Source organism: Anser brachyrhynchus, assembly GCF_964034855.1.
Source record: "Anser brachyrhynchus genome assembly, chromosome: 7".
NCBI classification, from domain to species: Eukaryota; Metazoa; Chordata; class Aves; order Anseriformes; family Anatidae; genus Anser; species Anser brachyrhynchus.
In genome coordinates, this window is record NC_137701.1 from 19,436,721 (window position 1) to 19,459,986 (window position 23,266).

General features: G+C 43.7%; 2 protein-coding genes across 8 annotated transcripts in view; both read left to right on the top strand.

The window, feature by feature from the left end:
- WIPF1 (WAS/WASL interacting protein family member 1) overlaps positions 1-12,001 on the top strand; it is a 55,087-nt gene extending 43,086 nt beyond the window's left edge. For 3 of the 5 annotated variants that reach the window (XM_080600832.1, XM_080600833.1, XM_080600834.1), the window contains exons 6-9: positions 614-1,378; positions 3,684-3,896; positions 5,581-5,694; positions 7,094-8,762. In XM_080600832.1, coding sequence (XP_080456958.1) covers positions 614-1,378; positions 3,684-3,896; positions 5,581-5,694; positions 7,094-7,149 — 1,148 coding nt within the window. In that variant the 3' untranslated portion in view covers positions 7,150-8,762. Of the gene's footprint in view, positions 1-613; positions 1,379-3,683; positions 3,897-5,580; positions 5,695-7,093 lie in introns of all 5 variants that reach the window. The other 2 variants (XM_080600836.1, XM_080600835.1) reach the window with 1 other exon arrangement.
- A 6,431-nt stretch (positions 12,002-18,432) lies between these two features.
- The window catches only part of GPR155 (G protein-coupled receptor 155), a 36,807-nt gene continuing 31,973 nt past the window's right edge, over positions 18,433-23,266 (top strand). Inside the window, exons 1-2 of one of the 3 annotated variants that reach the window (XM_080600824.1) lie at positions 18,433-18,663; positions 19,376-19,484. In XM_080600824.1, the coding sequence (XP_080456950.1) occupies positions 19,463-19,484 (22 nt within the window). In that variant the 5' untranslated portion in view covers positions 18,433-18,663; positions 19,376-19,462. The remainder of the gene's footprint in view (positions 18,664-19,375; positions 19,485-23,266) is intronic. The other 2 variants (XM_080600819.1, XM_080600823.1) reach the window with 2 other exon arrangements.

Sequence of the window (23,266 nt, forward strand, 5' to 3'; positions counted from 1 at the left end):
ACCAGGAAAAAGGGTCTCCTTTCCATTTGGAAAGTACATCTGTGCCAGCTCCGCACCAGCATGATTTACCACGTTGGGAGTGCAGGAGGCACCCCAGCTGGCTGGTGCGCACGCTGCAGTTGGAGGCTTGGCTAGGACATGTGCTGTATTCTTTGAGCTGGCAAAACAGCTGCCCAAAGCCCCGTGCCCTTTGAAACAACAGAGACCTGGGACCAGTGAGTTTCCTAGAGCTAAGGACGTAGCATTTCACGGTTGTTGAAGGCGGACAGGGCAACAGGGGCCGTAGAGCGTTGTGAGTCTTGCATGTTTTATAGACCAACGTAATTTTTCAGCACATTCGTACAAAAGAGGCTCTCGGAGCTGGTATTTTCTATTGTGTCACAGTCTATTTTGGGAGCGTGTACTAATGCAAAAGTTCCTGGCACAACAGAAGAACGTTTCTTCAAGTGCAAGACCGGCTGCCTTCTCCCTGACATACACGACCGTGTCCTTAGCTAACACCTGCCGGGAAGGGCCGAGAGGTGCCTTTGGCTGGACGGTACTCGTAAAACACCCTTTAAAACTCCCGCCCCGCGGATCCTGATGCCCTCTCTCTCTCTGTCTCCCCGTGCAGACCCCGGGGCCGCCCGCCCGCCCGCGCTGCCGCCCGGAGCCCGCTCTGCCGCCGCCAAGCCCTTCGCGGGGCCGGGCGGCCCGCCGCGCTTCCCGGGGCCGCCGTCGGGGCAGCGGAGCCCGGCCGCCGACCCGCCGAGGAGCCGCATGCCGCCGCCCCGGCCCGACGCCGGCTCCAAGCCCGAGGCCGCGCCGCCGCCGGTGCCCAGCACGCCGCGGCCCGTCGCCTCCAGCCCGCACGGCCGCGGCTCGCCGCCGGTGCCGGCCGTCAGCCGCCAGCCCAGCCTCGGGCCCTGCCCGCCGCCCTTCCCGGGCAGCCGCGGCGCGGGGCCCGCCGGCTCCCTGCGGCAGCCCGGCCCGGCGCCCCCCTTCTCGGGCAGGCCGCCGCTGCCGCCCACGCCCGGCCGGCCGGCGGAGGACAAGCCGCCGCCGCCGCCCCCGCCGCCCCCCGCCGGCCACCGGCCGCCCGCCGCCCGGGAGGCCGCCCTGCCGCCGCCGCCGCCGCAGAACAGCAAGCCGCCCGTGCCCGCCTCGCCGCGGCCGCCCCTCGGCGCCCCCACGCCCCCGCCGCCCCCCAGCAGGCCGGGGCCGCCCCCCGTGCCGCCCGGCCCCGCCGGCGGCGACGAAATGCCCCGGCTGCCCCAGCGCAACCTGTCCCTGGTGCCCCCCGCCGCCCCCGGCACCGCGGGCGGCCGCTCCGGACCCCTGCCGCCCCCGCCCAGCGAGAGGCCCCCGCCGCCCGTCAGGGACCCGCCGAGCCGGACAGGTAGGTGCGGGGGGTGCTCTGCGTGGCACCCTTGGGTGGCAGCGCCCTGCCGAGCGGCGGGTGCGAGCGGTGGCACCGGCTGTTGGCCTTGTGCAGCGGGAGGTGACCCCAGACTTTGGCCGTCGTGGCTTGGCCTGGCCTCACAGCCAGCGGTGTCAGCGCTCGCATCAAATGCGACGTGAGCCAGCGCCCAGGGCCCCAGCCGGCGGGGGTTTTAGGCTGTGCGAGGTGAGGCAGCACCTTCCCAGCCAGCTCTGATTCGCAGGTGCCAGAAACGATGCTGTTGCGCACGGGGGACTCTGTAATGGAAAATGAGGGTTTGTGGGCGTCGTGGTGGCTCAAGGAAAGCCGTTGTGCCCCACCTGCTAACTCACATGCTCTTGGGCAGATCTTGGCAGTTTCTGTTACAATTTCTGCGATAAGGAAGGGGTTGCAAGCAGAGGGTTGCCCATTACGTGCTGTAACGCAGGGCACCTGTATAACCCAGCCTCTGTTCGGTGACAGCATTCACCTTACTGAGTCAACCGGTGTAAGGTAATGGTAGTGCTGTCACGAGCGGAGGTTTGCAGAGCCTGACCTTCTACGTGTTGGGAGACACGCACGCTTACAGGAAAATACAAATTATTTTATTAAAAGACCGATCTGACAGGTGTTAAGTGGGAGTTGCTACAGCATGACTAATTGTCATTACTTGCTGTGTGCAGATTTCAAATGAGACTGAAAATAAGAGTTGTCTCCATCGAGTTATTTCATCACTTATTTTGTCATCTGATAATTATCATTCGTAACTTTCAAGAACTGTGCATCGTGACCCTTAATGCTCGATGGCTTTCTGTTTGGAGATGAGTGAATCGAGGCACAAAGAGCCAGGCCCTGTAGCACCGGAAAGGGAGAAGCTTTGCATGGAAAGCAGCCCAGGGAAGCTCCATGGAGTTGCCTTTCCATCCTCTGGATTAAGAGGAGCAGCACGTCAGCCCGTTGAGCCAAAGGGGGGGCACCGTGCCAGCACAGCCTGCCGGGCCCCAGACAAACAGGAGGAACCTTGTCACCTTCGGCTGGGGAGTGCGGATCAAAGCTGCAGGGGGCAGCTGTGATTATTCAGATGTTTCAGGAACTTTTCTTGGGATGGCCTCTGCTTCCCCAGGAGGTTCCTGTTTGGCTCTTTCCTAATGCAGAAGATTTTGGTAAATCTGCGCTACTTTTCTGCTGATTTCATAATTAGAAGGAAGCTGTAGCTGTAACTCTAAATGTAAATACTGTTTTGCAGCGGTTTGAGATATATCACGGGGTTTAGGTACGTTTAGAAAGAGAGCAAGAAAAACTGTTTTGGAAGTTTTTCAAAACGCACATCTGTAACTAGATTTCATCAGAACAAGGAAGCATTTCATTAAATGAACATAATGGTCAATTGCCCAACTGCACCAAGCAGAGAGGTAGCGAGACCTTTGGACGTGCACAGCCCTCCACACCCTCCGCTTAGTCTCCTCCTGCCCTAGGCAGGGATTCCTCTCTCTCTGGCAGCAGCATCTCGCCTGCCCTCCTTTACTGGCGCCTCTGGGAGAAGCACCTTTCCCCTGCCTATGTGGGCTCTGCCTTCATGTCGCCTTGCCAGCCGCCCCGATGCACAGACGCTGGAAATGCAAGTCTACGTGTGAGGTCTGTTTCCAGCCTAGCGGGAGGTGGATGTGCTCCAGCTACAGGAATAAACTGGCATGCGGCACAAGCATCTATAAACGAGAGCGCTGATGCCACCACGCTGCTTAACGCTGCCGCCCCCAGGCTGAATCCCCGGTGTGCCACTGACAGCGCTGCTTGTGATGCCCCCAGGGGACCACCCCCGTGGGGAAGGAGCCTGTGCAGGCAGCAGAGCTCCTCTGCTCCGTGTTGCCTTGCCTCATGAGGGCACGTGGAGACGTGATGCAGTATGGCCTGGGCTCCCGCGGTACCCTGGGTTCCAGCTGTAACCGCTGGCCGTCATGGCCAGTGTCATTCAGAGGGGTTCAAAAGTGGCTTCAAGGAGCAGCCCCTCTATGGAGGTTAACGTACCTGAGAGCAAGGGGAGTATAGGCACTGAGGTGTGTTTAAGTTAGATATACTGTGCTCCTCTGCAAGCCAGCGTGAGCTCCCCAGGGAGCCCTGCAGAGCAGGGAGGTGGCTCTGGGGGACGCTCACCCCGGGGGCCCAACCAGCCTGCCCTCTCCTGTCTGTTAGCGGGAGGCCGTGGGTCGCAGGCAGCAGCTTACTGCTGGCAGAACAATTCTCGGTGTAAACAGCATTTGTGTGCTTGCCTCTCTTCTCTCCCCAGGCCCCCTCCCACCACCTCCTCCCATCAGCAGGAATGGAAGCACCTCAAGGGCTTTGCCCGCTGCTCCCCAGCTGCCTTCCCGGGCCGGGCTGGAGAACCAGAGAGGTGGAACCCGACCACCGCTTCCCCCCGACCGGCCGGGATCGGGAGCCCTGCCACCACCACCGCCACCTTCATCAGCACTCCGAAACGGCTTCCAGGATCCGGGCGATGGTAAGCCGTGCTCCCAGTTACTTGCCTTCGGTAGAAAATGTGTGGTGGCTTTTGGCCTTAACACAGCAAAAAAGGTTTGGGGGAGAGGCCTTGTTTCTAAAGCAAGCTTTGAATTTCTGGTCCGCAGAGGTATCGTGTGGGTCTTGATTAATCCTGCTGGGTACGAATGGAGTAAATAAGTTATGCGTAAGACAGAACTGCAAACTTGTCAGTATATAAGCTCAAAAATAACCCTTTGAAAAATAGCCTGAAAAAAAAAAAAGAAAAAGAAATGCATTCACCATGTTCGGCTTTCCTACAATACATAAAGAAGGCCAAAGGGGATTGTTCTGACTGTAACATGAATTCACGCCATGGCTACACTAAGACTCTTTGTAAGTCAGAACAAGTTAGATGATGACTCAAAAACCTAAAGCTGAAAAACAGGGAATGGAAGAAATTGTCAGAACAGTGCTGAAAATGTCAAGTTTCTCTCTTCTTGCTGGTGTTTATTGAAAAGGTGAGGTCCAAGACAGATGGATTTTAAAGATTCATCCTGTTTTTCTTTTTGTTTTCTATTCGCAAAGGACAGATACAGCTTTCAGCTAATTATGGAAGGCCAAAATTTGTATTTCTGACATTTATAAAGTTAGAAAAAGCAAGCAGAAAATAAAACTGTAACCCACACTATTGAACCATCTTTGTACATCAGATAAGGCAGGTGGGTCTCACACACATTTTTTCCTGCCTAAGTCATTTGCAGGGTTCAGAACCTGCAGCTCCTTTACACGCTGGTTTGTAATTGCAACCATTGGGAGTAAACATAAGAAAAACTGGATCCCAGCAAATAACCACATGTTCAACCGCTGGGAAAAAAGTTACTCAGCTGTTCAGTACATTATGCAATAAAATTAAACAATATCGCAAGAAAGTTGTAGTTGCAAAGTCCTGAAGCAGCCAACTGAAGAAATGACAAAGTTTAAGATGGCCCACACTTGGGCATCCAAATTCAAGTGCAGAACAGAGCTACATAAAAATACTTTTCCTGACAATTTAATGAAGAAACTGAGTAGCTTTATATATTCTTTACAGTCCTATACAGTCAATAAGTACGTCAGTAGCGTCCCAGTAGTTTCAAGAGGTACTGATGTATTTTGCCATTTTTGACACTGCTTTTCTGTCATCATACATTCTATTTTAGTGGCCCTAAAATTTTATTTTTCCTGTACAAAAATTAAGAAACAAAAAAAACACTCCTTGCAAGTTAGAATGCTTTTAATTATGCTTTTGAGCTATGTTTATCAACAAAATGTGAATATCAGAAAATTCTACACCCAGAAACAAAATTCTGTTCTGGTGTAGTAGATGTTGTGCATTTCCTATAAGACACACACACACATATATATATACACACATATACGTGTTTTAAAAACAAAAACCAGTAGAATGATGGCCATTTTCCTGATCTGTGATTTTGCATTACATTGGCTAAATGATCGGTTAAAGTTAATTAAGAATTTTCATTCTTAAACTAACCTAAAGCATCATCTTCCCTGACTTCCCAGTAGGATGCTGGTTCAATATTCAGTTATCTAAGCATTTTGCAATATAAAACATGTATTAAACATGATATTAATATCAGTTGAATTTTCTGAAGCTGTATCACAAAGGTAACCAGTAAAATGCATGTTTGTTTGTTTTTCAGATGAATGGGAAAGCAGATTTTCTTTTCATCCTATATCTGATTTACCACCTCCAGAGCCATATGTACCCGTGAACAGAAGTTATCCCAGTAAATTAGCAAGAAATGAAAGCAGAGGTAAGTTTGTTCCACTTCTGGTATTAGAATTTCAGCGTATCCTCCTAATAACAACGTGGATGGGGAAGATATTCAATGCTAAGATTTGAAAACTTCTCCAACAGCCTTTTCACCCTTCCCCACCACACAGAAAAAGCTTAAATAGAGGTTCACAGGCGTAAGTTCTCTTAGGCTTGTATTTTGGGATAGGTTGGGTGAGGGATTGTTTGGTTTCTAAGTTGTAATGTGTATTGTAAGAGACCATTTCTGATATTATATTCAGCTCCCTTCTGCTACAGGCAGGCAGAACTGCAAAATCCCAGCTTCACCTGTGACTTTTGTTTGACTGTTTTTGTCCCTGTTATTCCTCTTGGAATGCCGTTCTAGGACTTTTCTCATTCTCCATCCAAATCCATGTATGACTTGTTTTTTTTGTGTGCCAACATCATCCTTGAGTTCAGTTATCCTCCTTCCTTGACGTGTTAAGCCCCTACTATTTTTTAAGACAACAGTCTTACTCTCCTCTTAGCTTCTGGCTTGCCGAGTTGATTAAAACAGGATGTACTACTCTCTTCTTCCAAGCTAAGTTCTCCGTTTCTCTGATCATTGGTGTTGCTTCTGTATACATTTCAGTTTGCTTTTGTCTTTTCCAATCAGTGTTACGTGCTGTTCCAGTTGAGGTCTCGGCCATGTCTTCTATAGCAGCATAAATGTTTCCATTAGTTATCACCATTAGTGGTATTTCGCCAGGTACACCCAAGGATCAATTTACTTCTTTCACAACCGGTCACATCAGTGGCTCATAGTCATCCTGTAATCATCTGTACACTCAGATGTTTCTCTGTCTCTCCTGTTTCCAAATGTTGAGGTTTTGGTTTGGAGCAGAAATTCCTGTTAGTCTCTGACCCTTCACTTTGTGCACTTAGCTTTCTGCCCATTCCTATTTCTCCACAAGGAGAGGCAAAGAAATGTATGCACTTTTTTATATTTACTTGCAGGAGTTTGGAATGAAAATCTTCATATTGGGAAATACATGAAGAGCTTTGAAATGCTACTGAGTTTAGCGCTTGCCACTTTCATTGAAATTTGCATGTGTTGCAAGTAGCACTGATACTGTGTGTGTTCACATAAAACAATAAGGCTAATAAGAGTGATCAGTCTGTTTTGAGAAGGGGCCTAAGAACTGAAGTATGTATCCTTTTCAGGCTTTTAAGGAGATAATGTTAGTTAAAAACTTTATTTTACACTGTTCAAGGTTCTTATGTTGTTTAGTAAACTAACCAGAAACTCTACAAAGGTATTTTCTAAAATGGTTAGACAAGGAAATGAGTAGATCTTCACCTCAATTCATGGCTTGGATGTGAACTCCCAATATTAAAGGAAGCCAGGAGTAACACAAAAATCTTTCTTTCTCTTTTAGGTGGCTCTGGACGAAAAGAAAGAGGTGCTCCCCCGCTTCCGCCTATACCAAGGTGAAGTGGGTTCTGGCTCATCTTTGGGCAACATCTGTTTCACAAGGTTTCCTTCGAGTCAGCTCTCCTGTCCACATCATTGGAAAGTTGTCTGTTTTGCTTTATTTCCACTTTTGGCTTGTCAGCTGGAATAAACTTCAGTGTCTATTACAGTTGTAGTAGACACAGCTTATGAACTATAGTTGCTCAAAGCTATGAATTTTGTTTGCTTATGCTGCAGGCTGTCAGGAAAGGCATTTTGTGGACCACGCGCAACATTCGTGCATCGTGCTTACCGGGTCCAGCCCTGTCCCCTTGAGAGTTCCACAGGAGGTCTGGCTTTGAATTTAACAAGAGCTGGAACAAAGCTGTTTCATTCATTTGGGGTACAGTGGCTGTATTATTTGAATCATCAAGTACAATCTGTTTGCTGTTTAAAAACCAATTGCCAGGGAATACCATGTAGCTGAGAGTCCCCTGGATCCTGCTTTGTGTGCCTGACCTGGCCCAACTGCTTCTGCAAGCCATATTCCTACTACGTGGGGACCGAGAGCTCATCCTAAGTCTTTTTAACCTCAGCTTAGCCAAGCAAATCATATTTTATACAATAGATGGCACATCCTGCCCCAGGGATGGACTGTGTTTGGCTGTGTTTTTTATCTGCAGAGAATCTTCCAAAGAAAAGCACAAATGAAGAATTCATCAGCATGAAAATGTCTTCTTTACAACTTTTTCCTCCTTTTGTAATAGTGTTACGTTTTTAGTCACTTAATTCTTTCCTGCTTTGATGTGGACCAACCCACAGTCATCCGTGTCCTGGATTATTGTAATACCCTCTGCCTGAGACTACCCGCAAAGAGTCCTCAGGAAGTAGCCTTAGTGCAAATGCAACAATTATTGTAGTTGTTTCTTCTTTCTGTAAAGCATCGCTAACACCAGCGCTCCACAGACTGCTTTCCAGTTGTTTCTTTGGTACAATTACATGATGGGTTTTTGACTTTAAAAGCTTCCTGGGGCTTAGGTCACAAGTCTCAGAGAGATTGTATTTGACTTGCATTACAGCAGAGCAGCTGAGGTCAAAAATGTGTGTAAGTGAAAGCCCTTTGATGTAGTGAAGGAGGTCTGGGGTTTGTGCACGCAAGTCGGAGCGTGAGCTCCAAAATTTGCTGTCTGCACTGGTTCAAGAGGAATGGGAAGATTTGGCCTTCTGAGTTTACCATGAAGCCTGTCCTTTCAACCTTTGCTGAAACAAGTCTCAGCAGAGAGCTGCAAGGCTTACATTAATAGAAGAAAGTGTAAAGTATTCTAACGTTGTGACAATTGGTTAAGATGTTTAATGGCTTTTGAATTCTGTGTTTGAGAAAAGAGTTCATTGAGTGAGTGCATTTTGTAAGTGGATCTAAATGCATGTAAAATGCCTTTGGAAATTAGAGGAAGATTATCATTCTGAATTTGAACTATTGCCAAATAATAGCTCTTTTTTAATTGGATTTCTGAAGGTTAGCCCTGAAAAACTTCTCCTCTGTCTCCTCAACAGTTTTTTTCCAGCATACTCCTTGGGACCCCTACCAAGCCTGGATCAGCAGCCATGTTTCACAGGGTATTGCTAAAAAAAAAAGAAAAAAAAAGGAAAAACAAGCCATGTGAGTTAAGAAAGTGTTTCTCTAGTGTGGGAGATACGATCTGAAGTATACACTGATGCTAGAATGAGGTCAGTCCTAGAAAATCCAGGGAATGTAGCTGAAGAGAGTTTGAACCCCACTGAAGTGTTTGCGCGTGGGGCTTTTTGCCCTTTTAGTGGGCATGGAGGGAGGAGACCATCCCTGCCACACCACCTGGACAGTCACCATGAAGAGCATGAGGCAGAGCTGGATTTGGCCAGATCAACGTTAATTTGGCCTTTTCGGTATTTGTTTACAAAATCTTGTTAGCTGTGATAGCATTTGATTACGTACCAGTTTTTACATTTTTGTATCTAATGACATATTTTAAGTTACTATTTATGGTCTTGAACCTGCAATTCAATGCGCAGGCGCAGGGATGTATCTACATCTAATTGCAGGATCGTGGCTGTAAGAGTTTCTTAAACAGATCTTAGTGGGACCTCCATGTGACAGGTGCACCTTGGGATCAAGGCTAGCTCAGTACTGAATTTGTATGTATTTTATGGGTGTCACTTAAACATATGCACTATGCAAAGTGCCTGTCTCTTTGGCATATTATTATGTGAATAGAAGTCCAAGTAAGATTTTTAGAATAATAACTTAAAGGATAAATTATTGTATTCATGTTATTAAACTGAAGCACTTACAACTATGAGGAGCAACATTTTGAATTTAAGAATCCAATATTTTCAATACATTGACCTGCCAAATCCTTATTAATATCCAAACAGCTATGCAGCCAAAAAAAAAAAAAAAAAGAAAAAAAAATCCAAAAGCTCTACCATTTTTTGTAACTTACCTGCTTCCAGCATGACTGTTTTACTTCAAGTCAAAGAAAAGCTGCAATTGTTCTGCCAGCCTTCTGCATCATTCAGAATATCCTGTATTTATCTTTTTGGCAAGATTTGCTGACCAGAAGTTCTGGACCATTACCAAAGACCTGGCAAATCAGCTTCAATCTCACTTTAAAATATGTTGTGTAAAAGCCCTCAGTCAACGAGCCAAGAAACCAGAGCTGGTTTTTTTTTTAGCACTTTGTTGTTCTATAGAAACCTCTTCAGAATGGCTGTTTGTCATGTAGGTAAAATGCCTTAAAAATGCAGAAAGAGGTATTTTTTCACCAAACAACAACATGACTATTTATATCTTTTGCTATAAAATTCCCTAGATATATTCCAGAACAATGCAGCATTTTACCTGCAATGTATTGCTTCATGTATCAGTAGCTTCTTACAATATGATCAGTATTAAAGTATTTATTTCACTATGAAGTCTTAAAAAGAGAAGAATACAAAACAGGTTGATCCAGTGGTGCCTTATGACTTTTAGTCAACTTTTCTGTCTCACTAGAAAAATTAATAGGCGTTGTTCTTCCACGTCCTGATGTAAATAGTGCTGATAGTAGCATTACACAGAGTTTGAGCCAAGTCCTGCTGTTGTAATGTGCTCAGTCTGCTAACTCCTGATTGAGCTGAATGTGGGGAGAGACTATTAGATCAGTCCTTAGGTGAGATGTAAGTGGGTACCGGTTACACAATACACAATCCGTTGTTGGTATTGATCTGGAAACCTACCCCTCTCCCAAAACCAGTGTCTCACACCGCTGTCTGTACAGCCCAGCTGCCTTCAGCGTGGTTGCAGAGGTTATTTGAAGACCGAATTTGATTCACTGCTTGCATATGAGATTTACTGGTTTTGTTTTAATGTCATTGTCTTATAAACACTCACACCTGAAAACTATCTTTTTGTTTCATCAGTAAGACCTGCATTGCATGAGAACGGCCACAGATGTTCTTTTTTGTTTGATTCAACGAAGTAAATAAAAAGGGAATAACTTTTGTACCACGTGACAGTATTTTCTGCTCAATATTTTTGTAAGAAAAGCACATGTTATGTCTGTTACGACTTTCTGCACCAGCCGCTGCGAGAAGAGGTCACAGTGATTCATATTCAGAGTTTGTTAAAGGAAACTCAGCTTGTGATTCAGGAAGCATGTATTTCTGTAAATGAACTACTTCTTAAATAAGGTTACAAGGTTCTTGTTTAGAAGTTAGCATTTCCCAACACTAAAAGGATTGTAATAATTATTTTTTTCTGCAAGACTGAACCACTAGAGAAGTTCCTTAAATTGTCACTGAAGGAGCTGGACAGCAGCGTGTCCTTGCAGCAGCGACTGTTTACGTGGCACTTGTAGAAGCAGGTCCCTGTTGGAGCAGAGGGGGAGGGAACTAAATTGCTATCGCGTTTCACATACGTTGCAAGACAACATATTTCTGTGCAGAAGTTTGCAAATAGGAAGGTTACTTCTTCCCTTGGAAGCAAAGAGTGGATGGAGTTTTATGATCAAACCGGGATTGTTTCAATGTCAAATGTCGAGAGACCTAGAGAGGGGAGAGGGCCCCGCACCTGCAGGACTCTGGGAAGGAGAAGAGTGTTCAGAGAATAAAACCAATTGGCTGAAGGTACAGGAGCACAAATCAGGATACAAACCGTGTATGTAATAGCACGTGGCAGTATTGCGAATGCTGCTGTCTCGCAGTCAGGTGCAAACACCCTGTTGTGGCGGTACATTGACTGTGTATAGTATATATTATATCAACTTTAATCTCTCAAGTTGTATTCACCAGAAAATAAGGAGAATCTCTTGCCTAAGATACTCAGTAACACATTAAGCGAAGCTAATTCATGGAAAGTTTCTTTGTGTCCACTAGAGAAAGTGGGGATTGTTTAGCCTGTGAGGTGAAACGGCCTGGGCTGTTTAGTTAAGATGTAAACCCGAGGCACTGGCAGCCCGGGGAGTGTTCAAGGTACCCAGCAGAAGCAGGACACACATATATGTTCTTAGTGAGTGTGCAGCAGGTAGGTAGGCTAAAAGGAAACTGCATGTCTTGAACGAGGGAATAACGCGTCAGCATGTTGCCGTTTTGAAGTACAGTCTGTGATAAATGCTCTTTAGCATCAAGCCATACATGAAAAGGAAGGCACTCTAAATTTGGACCTCCAAAGCCACACAAGACTATGAAAGAGAAACATAACTTCAAGCACAGGCTGAGCAGAAAGTACTGTTTTTTATCAGATGCTTAAAGTTTGAGCTTTTTATAAAATATTAATCAAATTCTGTGAATATTTTTCTGCTTAACATTTATTTTGTATGTGATTTTTTTTTCTCCTTATTTTTCTGTCCTATGCCAAATAAATTTTACTTTTATTTAATTGCTGGTGCAGACTGTTACATTGAGAACAACCACAGCTGCTTCCTTGACAGAAACACACCTCCAGCAGGAGTGCGACAGCAAGCCTGGAGGAGCTGGGGCCGGGTTCGCCTCGCTGCCTGCCCACCAGTGCTTAGCCCCACAGCAGAAGCCCTCGGAGAACTTTGGGCTACCATACGGTGAAGATTAGACACCTGCAGATAAGTCACGAGTGTAGTTTGGTGTAAAGAATATTAGAAAAAAATGTGGTTGGTGACCCTGTGCTTGTAGGAAGCTGTTGCTTCTGTCGTCGTCTGGTGAGTGGAATCCATAGGCCTGGGTCTGGGCAAGGCGAGGCAGGCACTTGCTGTGGGGAGGTGGCATGGAAAATGCAGCACTCAGTTAACCACAGAGTTTTGTTCCTCTTATCTCCTTTCTCTAGGTAAGAGGGTTACAGAAAATACGTATTTTCAAATCGTTGAAACCTTTCTTTTGATTTTAGAGCCCTGTTCTTGATTGTGGATGTTAAAACTTTTCAGGTGATTTGGACCGGGTTCAACACAGGGGAAGACCCTTTTATCAAAGTCCAAAGAAGGCTCAAGTTCAGGTTGTGCTTCCAGTGTCTCCTCCAAAACTAGGAAGGTCATTTAAAACCCTGATCTAAAAAGCTCTACATGGTAACTCACCTACCTTGCAAAAACTTCAGCAGCAGGTTTATTCTTACAGAAATAGAGGATCCTTTGAGGACCATGGGGACTGCTTCTTGACACTTGCATTTTACAGACTGCCTGGGACAGAGACTTTCCCGAAAGGCCACAGAAACCCCTAGCTCACATGTAATGTGGTGATTGGCACCTGGTCCTGATGCCTGGGCTATGTGAGTGAGTAGAAGAAGCACGAAGGGTGGAGTCAGAGCATGTGAGCTGCAGGGGAGCTGGCTCAGCAGGCTCAGAGACCTTTGCTGCAGATCTTAGTGGCAGTAGCCTTGAACTCAGAGTAGCCTTGAATTCAGAGCTATGAGTCTAATGATCAGATAATAGAAATACCTCTTTTAGGCTTAATCAAAGGAAACATGCTTCTTCCTGGTTTTTGAAGCAGGTAAATGATTTGCTTGACTTCGGGAGGAAGGAACTGAACTGAGCATATTGTGACCTAGCCATAACCACAACATATTCTTTCCTCCATTTAACTCAAAATGCATACCATTGCAGAAAGAAAGAGAGAGAGAGAGAATGAGAGAAAGAAAGAAAGAGAATGAGAGAAAGAAAGAAAGAACACCGTAAAACTTGGAACTGCTCTCTGGAGTTGCAGGAAGGGTCACGCATTGCAAGCAGCACACGCAGAAATATCAAACTCCTTTGATCATGGTTCAACAGTTTCCAGTGACCTTCCTGCCGTGTGTGCACAGGCTGCTCCCTTCTGCTCTCTTACCTAGTCTGACTCCATTTTGCATTGAAAATAGTCAACTGGTCCTGGCCAATTATCGATTTAGGGGCTAAATATTGGTCCATATATGCCTGTACAACAATTAATGTATTACTTAGAAAAGTAACGAAACATGCAACATGATGTGAGATCAATTCCAAGAAGTTTCATTTTCAGTCGCACTCTTAGAGCTCCTGTAAATGTTATTTTATATGTAATGAAACTGTTTTACACTTTTAAAAGAGCTTATCCTTTTAACTTGCCAAAGGGGACTCTCTGTAATCCTCCTGCAAAGTTTCTACTTACTCTTCCAAGCTCTGAGGGGCTGGTGCATACACAGCCTTGCCAACTGTAAAAGCAAATAAGTTCTTTTATAAACAAAAATGTTTCTCCCCATAGGCATTAAATGCTATCTACAAACAAAGCTGTGCCTGTGCTTCACTCCCCCTTTTGAAGATGTCACAAGAAAAAAAATACAAAGCAAATTTGGGCCTCGGTAACGTTTTCTGTGACTTGTTGCTCATTACGCCTCTGTGGTATCTGTGCTGCCTGTTCTGTGTGTTTCTACAAATACAGACTGCTAATCATAAACTTTGGTGAAGCATAAAAGTAAACAGAATGGCACTTTGTCTCCAGACTGTGGATTTTGCAGCAGTGCTGGGAGTAAAAAGCAATTCAAATAGTTTCTGTCACTAATGTGGGCTAGTAAAAGCCTGTGAGCACAGAGATTGCCTGCACTTACTAACCTACAGGTCTTAAAGGCACCTTGGAGCAGAATGACTGTTTCACACGGTAGGAGGATGGAGCAGTTTGTTGGTACTTAACTTCATCGCTTGTAACTTGGCTTTTCTGTAACCCCTGAAAGTATCCTCTTAAGAGTTCGCTAATGCTGCCATAAGTCTCAGAAGAGATGCTTATTCGATGTCTCCCTCCCATTGCCTGTCCAGTGCCCAGGAAATCTTCTAACACAGCTTTCATTAGCCCAGTCATTTACATCCCAGCAATGTAAGTGCACTCTTCCTCTGTGTCAGATCCATGCTAGGCAGCCCTTTTATAACACCCCCAAATGAGCCAAAGCAGCTTGTTGTCTGTATTACAGCCCCCCAAAGGCTGCAAGGTGGCAGCTTAATGGAAAACAAAATATCTCAGTTGCGGTTATCCTTCACTTTTGATGACCAAAACTCTCTGGGTAAGAACGTGTAATGGATTCCTTCTGTAATGGATAATCCATCTGAATTTTTCAAATTAAAAAACAACAACAACAAAAACAACTAGAAGTTCATTCTGTTATTTCATAGGTGATGGAAAAAGGTATTTAAGGTTTTTTTTTTTTTTTAATGTCTAAGGCTATTGATGTCACTAGCATTAGAGCACAATTATTTGAAACAGTTACGATACTGTCCTTTTTTTTTTTTTTCCTGCATTCCCAGTCAGGCTGTTAACATATCTAAAAATTTCAACAGTAAACCCAGGTACAGAAGTAGTCTTGAGGAAAGGATGACTGTCATAAAAATACCTTGATTAAAACATGGAGAATATATTGTGTGGCTGCTGCCAATGTTGTCTGTGTTCAGTATCACCAAAATGTCAATGCAGATAGATAATAGTACTTCACAGAACATAGTAGATAATTGCTACTTCAATCTTAAAACATACATATGGCTTAAGATACAGCTTCTGCAGAAGCTACATTAAAAATGTAAAATAAATCTACCATAAATGATGTGCAATAGTCAAGCCTTCTACTCCATTACACTACATCACTTTAATTTTTGTATGTTTTCCTCTCTGATTTACCATTCTTTTTTTCCTTCCTCAAATAAAAAAAAAAGGTTTTTTTCCAGCTTGCTGGGTTTTAACCTACCTAAATCCCTTTCTCATTTGGAAAATGGAACTGATTTGTCTTTTTCTTCTTCTTCTTTTTTTTTTTTTTTTTAAAAAAGAATACAACAGATTAGGAAAGAAATCTCTGCCTACAAACCTCAAAGATAAGGGCCGACACAGGGCTGAGGAAGAAGGGGTGTCTGTTCCTATTCATCTTCGTCTCGCCAAAACAGGAACTGCAGATGCCTCCCTGCAGTCGGGGCAGTGCTTTATCACTGAAGAGCTCCATGTTCAAAACCATCCCTTTGCAAAGGGGACTGCTTTAGCTATGTTTAGCATTTACTTGCGTGTAAGAGTGCTGTTTGCAAGAACATTGTCCATGTGGCAGTGTCCTGTGTTCACATGGATAGATGTTTAAGCAATTGTTTATCTCGCACCCTGCCCCACTCAAAATAAGCACCCATCTATACAGGCCTGTGAAAATGGACTGCTCCTCATTCCAGCAGGAAGCTTTTAATAAAAGTGGAGACACCACCAACAGGCTGTGCACACGCTGCCACAGAGCCTGCAGAGAGAGCAAGGAGAAGGCTCAGGGGAGCGTCTGGGCTTAACCCACCGCAGCTGAGGTGGGTATGTGGGTACTGGCCCACCTGTCCTTTGTTAAGCCACATTTTGTCAGAGGCAGCAGAGCCCCGTGTTTTCTGTGCTGCCTAATAGCCCTCCCTAGCTGCTGATTGCTGAAACCCTTGTGTTGACTTTCTTTCTTTCTCCCTATTTAAAATAGCAGCTTTCATTTCTCCTATTTTGCAAGTAGTTGGGGTTCTTTCTGAAAACTGGGAACCTTTGAAAACACACAGAGATCCTGCTGGTGTCCTCTGAATATATAGCTTATTCTCCTCAGCTGGGCCTGCAGGGCTGCTGCTGAGCCATCATCCACATACCCATCAAAGGTGGTTTTGTCGTGTTTATTCCAGACTGTTGTTGATTTTAAAAATAAAGATCAAGCTGTGTGCCTTAAGAGAATCCCCACACAACCTCTTTGCCAGGACCTTCGTTCCTCCTCCTTGTACACTTGCTAGGCCCTTGTGTAGCAGAGGTGAAAACCACAAACGTTTATCTCAATCAGCAAACTTTTTTAATATAAATCCAAGTACAAACATGCAATAAAGTGTGAAATCCTGTATGTTTGTGTTTGGTTTTAGCTAAGCAGGTGGGAAAAGGTCTGATGTGTCTCGACCTGTGTCCCTGTGCTGAGAATCCTCTGCCTCAGGTGCAGGAGCAGTGCTGCACCCTGGCACCTTGCTCAGCACCGCACCCTAAGCGACCACAGGCTCCATAAGTTACGGAAAAGCATTCTGTACAGTAGATTAATAGCAAGGATATGCCCTCCTATCATCACCAGGGAATATTATTCTAAATGTTTATTTCTAGAGCTTTTGTGGTTTATATTCTTTTAATGAGATTTTATTTTCCCTCTGTCTTACGTACAGAAAACTATTTATTTTATGAGAGTCTCTAGTTTCCAAAGCGAGAGATAACCAGGGGTCCAAGAGGCCCAGTCTGCCAAGCCCTATCCAAGCAAGCAGGCGAAATCACGGCTCCATGGAAAGCCGCAGCATTGCTCACAGACCTCACGTACACAAGGCCCCAGCCCCAACACGGGGCTGTGCACGCTGGCTCAGGTGCAGAAGCTCATTTCCAGAACACCCTTGTTATCCGCACTGACTGCTCAGCACCTTGAAGGTAAGGTCCGTGAGCTAGACGATTTACCAACTAATCGCCTTTTCTTCCTCTTCCCTCTTGTTGTTGGCTTTAAATCTACGCCTGCCTCGGAATTTGCTCGAGTTCTTTTTTGCAGTCCCCGCTTCCAGCCCTGGAAGGCAGCTGGCGTTTGCTGAGGAGGGCGCTAGGTGGCACTTTTGACTTCTTTGCTGAATTTTGCACGTTGCAGCCAGGGGAGCAGCTTTAACGTCAATGTCAAAACTCAAGAATTATGTCAAAGAGCTTTATTTATTTATTTATTTATTTATTTATTTTTACCTCTGTTCCACCGCTGGTATGATAAGCAGTTCCCAGTTCACAAGCTGTGGTCCTGTTATTTAACTGTCAGAAACTTTGATCGTGTGTGTTTGGTCATGGTCCCTCGTTTCAGGAGCACTACACGCTTTTTTCTGTTGGGACAGCAGCTTGTTTACTCTAGACGTATACGGCCTGATTCCCCCGCGCAGTTACACAATTCTTAAGCGAGGAAAATGCCAGTATTGGCATAAAAATGATGCAAGAGAATAACACGTATGACTCTACCCTGTTTCAGTTCAACCTGAAAGCAGCATGCTATTAGAACTAAACAAGTAGTCTTTAACTGCAGCTGGAGAAGGAGGTAAGAGTTAGAACAAAATATCTTTTTTATTGAAAAAATCAAGTGGAAGTAGCAGGTAGTTGTAAGAAAGCCACTCTGACAATATTGCAGACTTAATATAAGAATTTACTCACAATATTGCAGTCCTAATATAAAAGTTTACTCAGATATTTAAGAGAAGAAATAAATTCCTTTCTATTATGAGCCAAAGAAATAGAAAATCAAATTGAGATCCCTGGATATCCATGAGATTGAAATATTGGCCATGAAATTAAATGAAATGCCAAATGGCTGAACACAATCAGGAAAAGGTATAAAGAAGAAACAATGTGAGAGAAGAATCTGTAAATTTCAGAGGGAAAAGTATAAAAACAACAGGGGGAAATATATATATATATATATATATAGTGGTAGAATTTGTCAAGAAGAGGGTATGCCAATTGTGGCCTGTAACAGAGGAACATGAAGGGTAGAATGCTATAGCAGAGATGAAATAAAGAAGAAATAAAAGAACAAACAACTGAATTTCTGCCAAAGAAGATAATACACTGCAATCAATATATATTTTTGGATAATGTTTAAACTGTGTTTGTACAGGTGGTAAAGAGTGACTTGAAAAATGGTGGGGCATGGTGTGATCACAAATGGAAACTTAGGAAGTGGAAAAAGTTTTACAGACATTTGAGTCATATGCTGAAAATATTTCCAAAGCTCCTACTTTGTGCTACCACAATCAGTTTTGCCTTTTTTTCCCCACTAATCAGTTACTTACACAGTAACCAACAGGTGCAGCAGATCAGAAACAGTTTATTTACTCAGAGCAGCCTGCTTTAACATCATTTTCCTGAGCAAAGCAACATTTCTTCCTGCTCTGGCAAGGGGATTGGACTAGATGATCTTTCAAGGTCCCTTCCAATCCCTAACATTCTGTGATTTGCCTGTGTACAATACTCATAAATCTTCAAGGTTTTGTGTTTTTTTGTTTGTTTGGTGTGTTTTTTTTTTCATACTTTGGAGAAATTAGGCTAAATTTGTGAAGTCTTACAGTGACTGAGCAGTAAGAGTACTGAGAACATGTAAGTAACAGATCACATAGGTCAAATTGAATGAACGGGTATTCTCGGGTCAAAAAGAGCCTTAACTTTTATGTCCTGCAGTTAATAATGTTACCACCTACTGTTAGTCTTGTGGGTATGTGAAAATGTTTTTTGTTTTTAGTAAAAAAGTGTCTATGTACAGTAGATACGCTTCTAACCATAACATGAGGCAAATGGATGAGATTTGAAAACTATTTCCCAGATAAAGCAATTAAAAACAGTATGTTGAAACAGTGATTTTTTTTCTTGATATGTGATACTATTTTTTTTCTAGCCTGCCTGGTTAGCTTGTTAATGAATCTGTGAGTATTGTATTTGACTTCAACAAACTCATCCTTTTAGTGAGCCAAGACACAAGGTGATATGCTCCTACGAGCAATCAAATGTGTACGTGTAGGATGTCTCTGCAGCATTGTTTTGTCCCCTGAAAGCAATTTCAGAAAAGAATCTCTTACTATTGAAATCATTAAGGGCTATTCTGAGTTCCACTGAATTCAGGGCAACCTGATTTGAACTTTTTCTTTTCCTCATTTTGTGTTAGCTAGGTAAATTTCATCATGCATGACATTTACTTTGCTAGGTCACAAAGTTAGTCCAGTTCTCCACACCTGAACATACATTAACAAATGCTGAAGTTTTAGTTTGACATTCTGCAAGCTAACCGTTAGCTTCGTATGTTGTCTTCTGACAGATACGGTATTATGAAGGCTAAGTTGCAGCTGTGGGTATTTGAGGTGCCAGTAACAGGTGCCAATGTCTCAGCTGCAGAACCAAGGGGATGTGGGCATGGTGTAGCAAAGGTGAGCTTTGTAAGACCGACTTCATGTTGTTGTACAAAAGGTATTGTAGCAAAAATACCACAAATCCTCATAACTGCATAAGGAGGGATTCTACTGTGAAATTGTAGACGAGCAAATAATATCCTTCTTCTTGAGTAAGCTCTTTTTACAAAAGTGTTCTCAGGTAACCAAAGTGATCATAAATATCCAGTGTACTGTCCTCACTTGTGTGATGACTACCTTCAGGCTTACGGGTAACAGCACTCAGCTTTCTCCTAGTCTCTGGGTGAGATTCCTCTCAGGGCTGCAGAGACTGGGTTTGTCAAGGCGTTGAAGCCTCAGAAGTCTGGAAAAATCTCTTGTAGAGGGTTGTTAAGTACCTTCTCTCTGACACCACCTTCAATAAAGAAGAAATCCAGGGGCCCATTGTCTGTCTACAAATTTATTTACTTATTTATTTTTCACTCAGGTTTCCGTTGTTGCTTAACTACCTCCCCAAACACCCATACCTTGTAAGCTATAGTTTATTTTGCAGTAACCATGTGAGTCAGTGTAAGCGATCAGATGGATCTAGATACAGATAAGTGCTCTGGGTTGTTTCTGAACATCCTACACACAACTGCAGGACAGACACTAGAAAACAACAAACACTGAGTCCCGAACTTGCACATTGGCTGTAGGCATACTGCCAATTCTCACATAACATTTGGCTTGCTCTCAATAACCAAGGAGCATTGAGTAAGTATTTTTCCTGTAATTGAATGTAAGGAGATTACTTAAGAAGTGCTAGCCTCTCCACCCATTGTTATAATTGCCAGGTTAGTAAGATATTTAGATATTTCCGTGCTGTTGAAAACTAGGTGCACTGTTGTCTGGAAATGACACTGAGGTTATACTTGTAGATTTGCAGATAGATTGCACCCTGATTCAATTGGTATTTGATTTGCCAGCATTCTTGCTCTCTGCTTATCCTCTGTATTCGTATCTATTCTTGGAAAAGTCACTTTTCTGCTATATTTACTGAGAGGTTATTTAGAGAGATGCTTGTTCTATGTTTTCAATTGACAGTCCTACTTTAAAGCTTACCTGATGCTTCCTAGGGTAAGGTGGTGTTATCTTTTACTTATCACCATGCCCTAGCAATTTGGCTCCAACTTCCATGCTAGCTCTCTGACTCTTTCTAGAAGAAGAAGAAGAAAAAAGAAAAAAAAAGAAAAAGAAAAAAAAACACCTTAATTTTAGTGTTTTCGGAAACAAATTTGCAAAAGCTACTTGCTTACAGTAAATTCTTGTGGGCCTTTCTTCAAACTACCCTGGCGTTTCCTGCTTTCAAACAAGCACTAGGAATTTGCTTAAAATACAAAGATGCATTTGTAGTCCCTTGAAAATCTGTCCAAATTGGCTCAGCTGTTTATCTTTGAAAATATGTTTGCTTGTGGTCACTGCTAGACCTTAAAAGCTAACTTATCTTAAGCCTGCTCTCATTGAGGGGGATTAAGCCTCTTGCAGGTCCGGTGTGGGGCCAGAGGTATTACTGTTTTAGGTGAATGCCTCTGATGAAGGCCGCAAGTCAGAAGGAGGACTTGCATACTGGTTGCTCCCAGCTGCTTTTTGCTGTTTGGGCTGTTGCCCAGACCAAAAAGCAGGCGCTATCTCTCCTGTACATGTTGAATTACTTTAGCAGCACATAAATGGAAAACTGAACTACTTAAGGGCACGTAAATGGACGCAAACATCCGACTTCTGTGAATACAGAACAAAGGGGGAAAGCAGTTAATGATTACGTAATAGGTAGTATGGGAATGCTCAAGGGGATCAAATTAAGTTTTTGGGGACAACTTTCAGTCTTAAGTTGACTTAGTACCTACTGGAAAGCCTGGCTTTGCAATGCCAGTAATGGGGTTTTCTGTGCCCTGCGGTACAACTGCTTGGAAGTTCAGTTGTCAGTAGTGGAGGATAGCTGTGACGGGCTATATGAATCTATCCGCTCCGCAGTCTGCAGACGAAACAATTGCCTCTCCCATACATTAGGCATATTGTGATAGCTATGATCATTGTTAGTCCCTTTTTTTTTTATTGTTATTTTATTAAGGCAGGGGGCTTTTTGGTATTTCTGTTGGTTGGGTGAAACTCTGTGGAAATGGTGTCCAGGACTGTCATCCTTATTTTACAAATACCGTAATAGGAAAAGGAAAGCCGTGCCATTATGAACCCTGGGTGCTGGAACAGGAAGGGGCCCCACCCAAAACACGGGTTTGAGGCCAGAGGAGAACATGCGGCTCAAAGAAAAGGTCTAGAGAGTTTTTTGGTTAGGTAGTCCACTGGTCCCATAGTCCGGTGTTTTAGTTATGCTGCTGTTCTTGTGGTACAGCCTGCTTAATAACAATTTCCTGTTTCTTAACAACTGCATAGTCTGTTGCTAGGCTACATGTAATCTGTTTCAAAAAAATAATAAAAAAACTTCAAGAGGAAATGGGTTTATTAAGTCCTAATTATTTATTTCCTTGCATATCCTTTTCTCTTATTATTTCTCAGGCAGCAGTTATCATTCACACAACTTTCTTTAAATAATTAATCTGAATTCCAAATAGATATTTTTTTTTTTATAATCTCATCATGCGCCCTGGGTACTACAATACTTTCATGCATGTCCATTCCTCAGTGTTCCCCAGAAGAAGATGCCAGACCCAGGTCAAGTGCTCTTTCCTGATCTGGAGTGTCTATGTGACCTCTGAGATAGAAATACAGCCCTGCTTCCCCTAATTGCTCATGCCCTGGAGAAGAATCAATCACTGAGCAGTCTATTCAGCCAAACTCATGCTTTAGTAAAAATAATGTACTGAAGGATGATAGTATTTAAATTTTTATTAAAATGCTGAGTTGTTAGTGATCTTTTAAGAGGAAGAAAGTTCAAGGGAGCAGGAGGCATTATTTCTTATCAAGACTCCTCAGTACAGTATGGCATACGTGCCTTCCTGCTTCCCAGAGCTTGTCCCTCCAAGGCATGCTGTTTCTGTAGGGAAGAGTGCTAGGCAGAGAGCCAAAAAATCTGAAAGGTTCCATTATACTTTGTACTTCTGAAAACTAATCCGAATCAATTTCAAAGTGGTCTTTGTATGGTGCCAAAGAGAGAAAACTTAACATCAAATAAATTATGAAAGTGCCTTCCTCATTTGTGTTTGCACCAAAAACTATCAATCACCCCAAGGTTATGGAGCTGGGAATTACCCAAATGGTTTTACCACCTTGCAGTGATAAATGTGCATTTGTTGGCCTAGCTTTTGCACAGCCCCCGACCCGACCTTTTGGTCGGGCTGTGTTGGCCCCATGTAGGGGACAGGGTGGGAACAGGAGTGAGAGGCAGAGGGGAGGGAGCTGCTAACTTGTGAGTCAGCATTGCTGCTGACTGTCAGCCGGGGTTTGTATTAAGGGTCTACATTTGTAATGCAGCAACACAAAAATTAACTCATCCAGCATCAGAGCATTTAAAATGAAAGGAGATGTACAATGGCAGCAGTACAGTACTAAAGTGCTATAGTTTATAGTACTGTAGTACCTTCTATATAGTACTTTTACTTTATATAGTACTTTATAGTGCTATAATACTTTCTAAAAGTTTCCAACAGTCTTTTTTTTTTTTTTATCCCTATATGTTTAAATACCTGTCTGCATTGTTTATGGGGTTTTCTTGAACCCTTTCTTAGCTTATTTAATTCTTTTTAAACGCTGTTGTTGCTACCGATATTACTGCTCTTAACATACACTGATTTTGTTTCTGGTAAGATTCCTGCAAGTATTTTGAC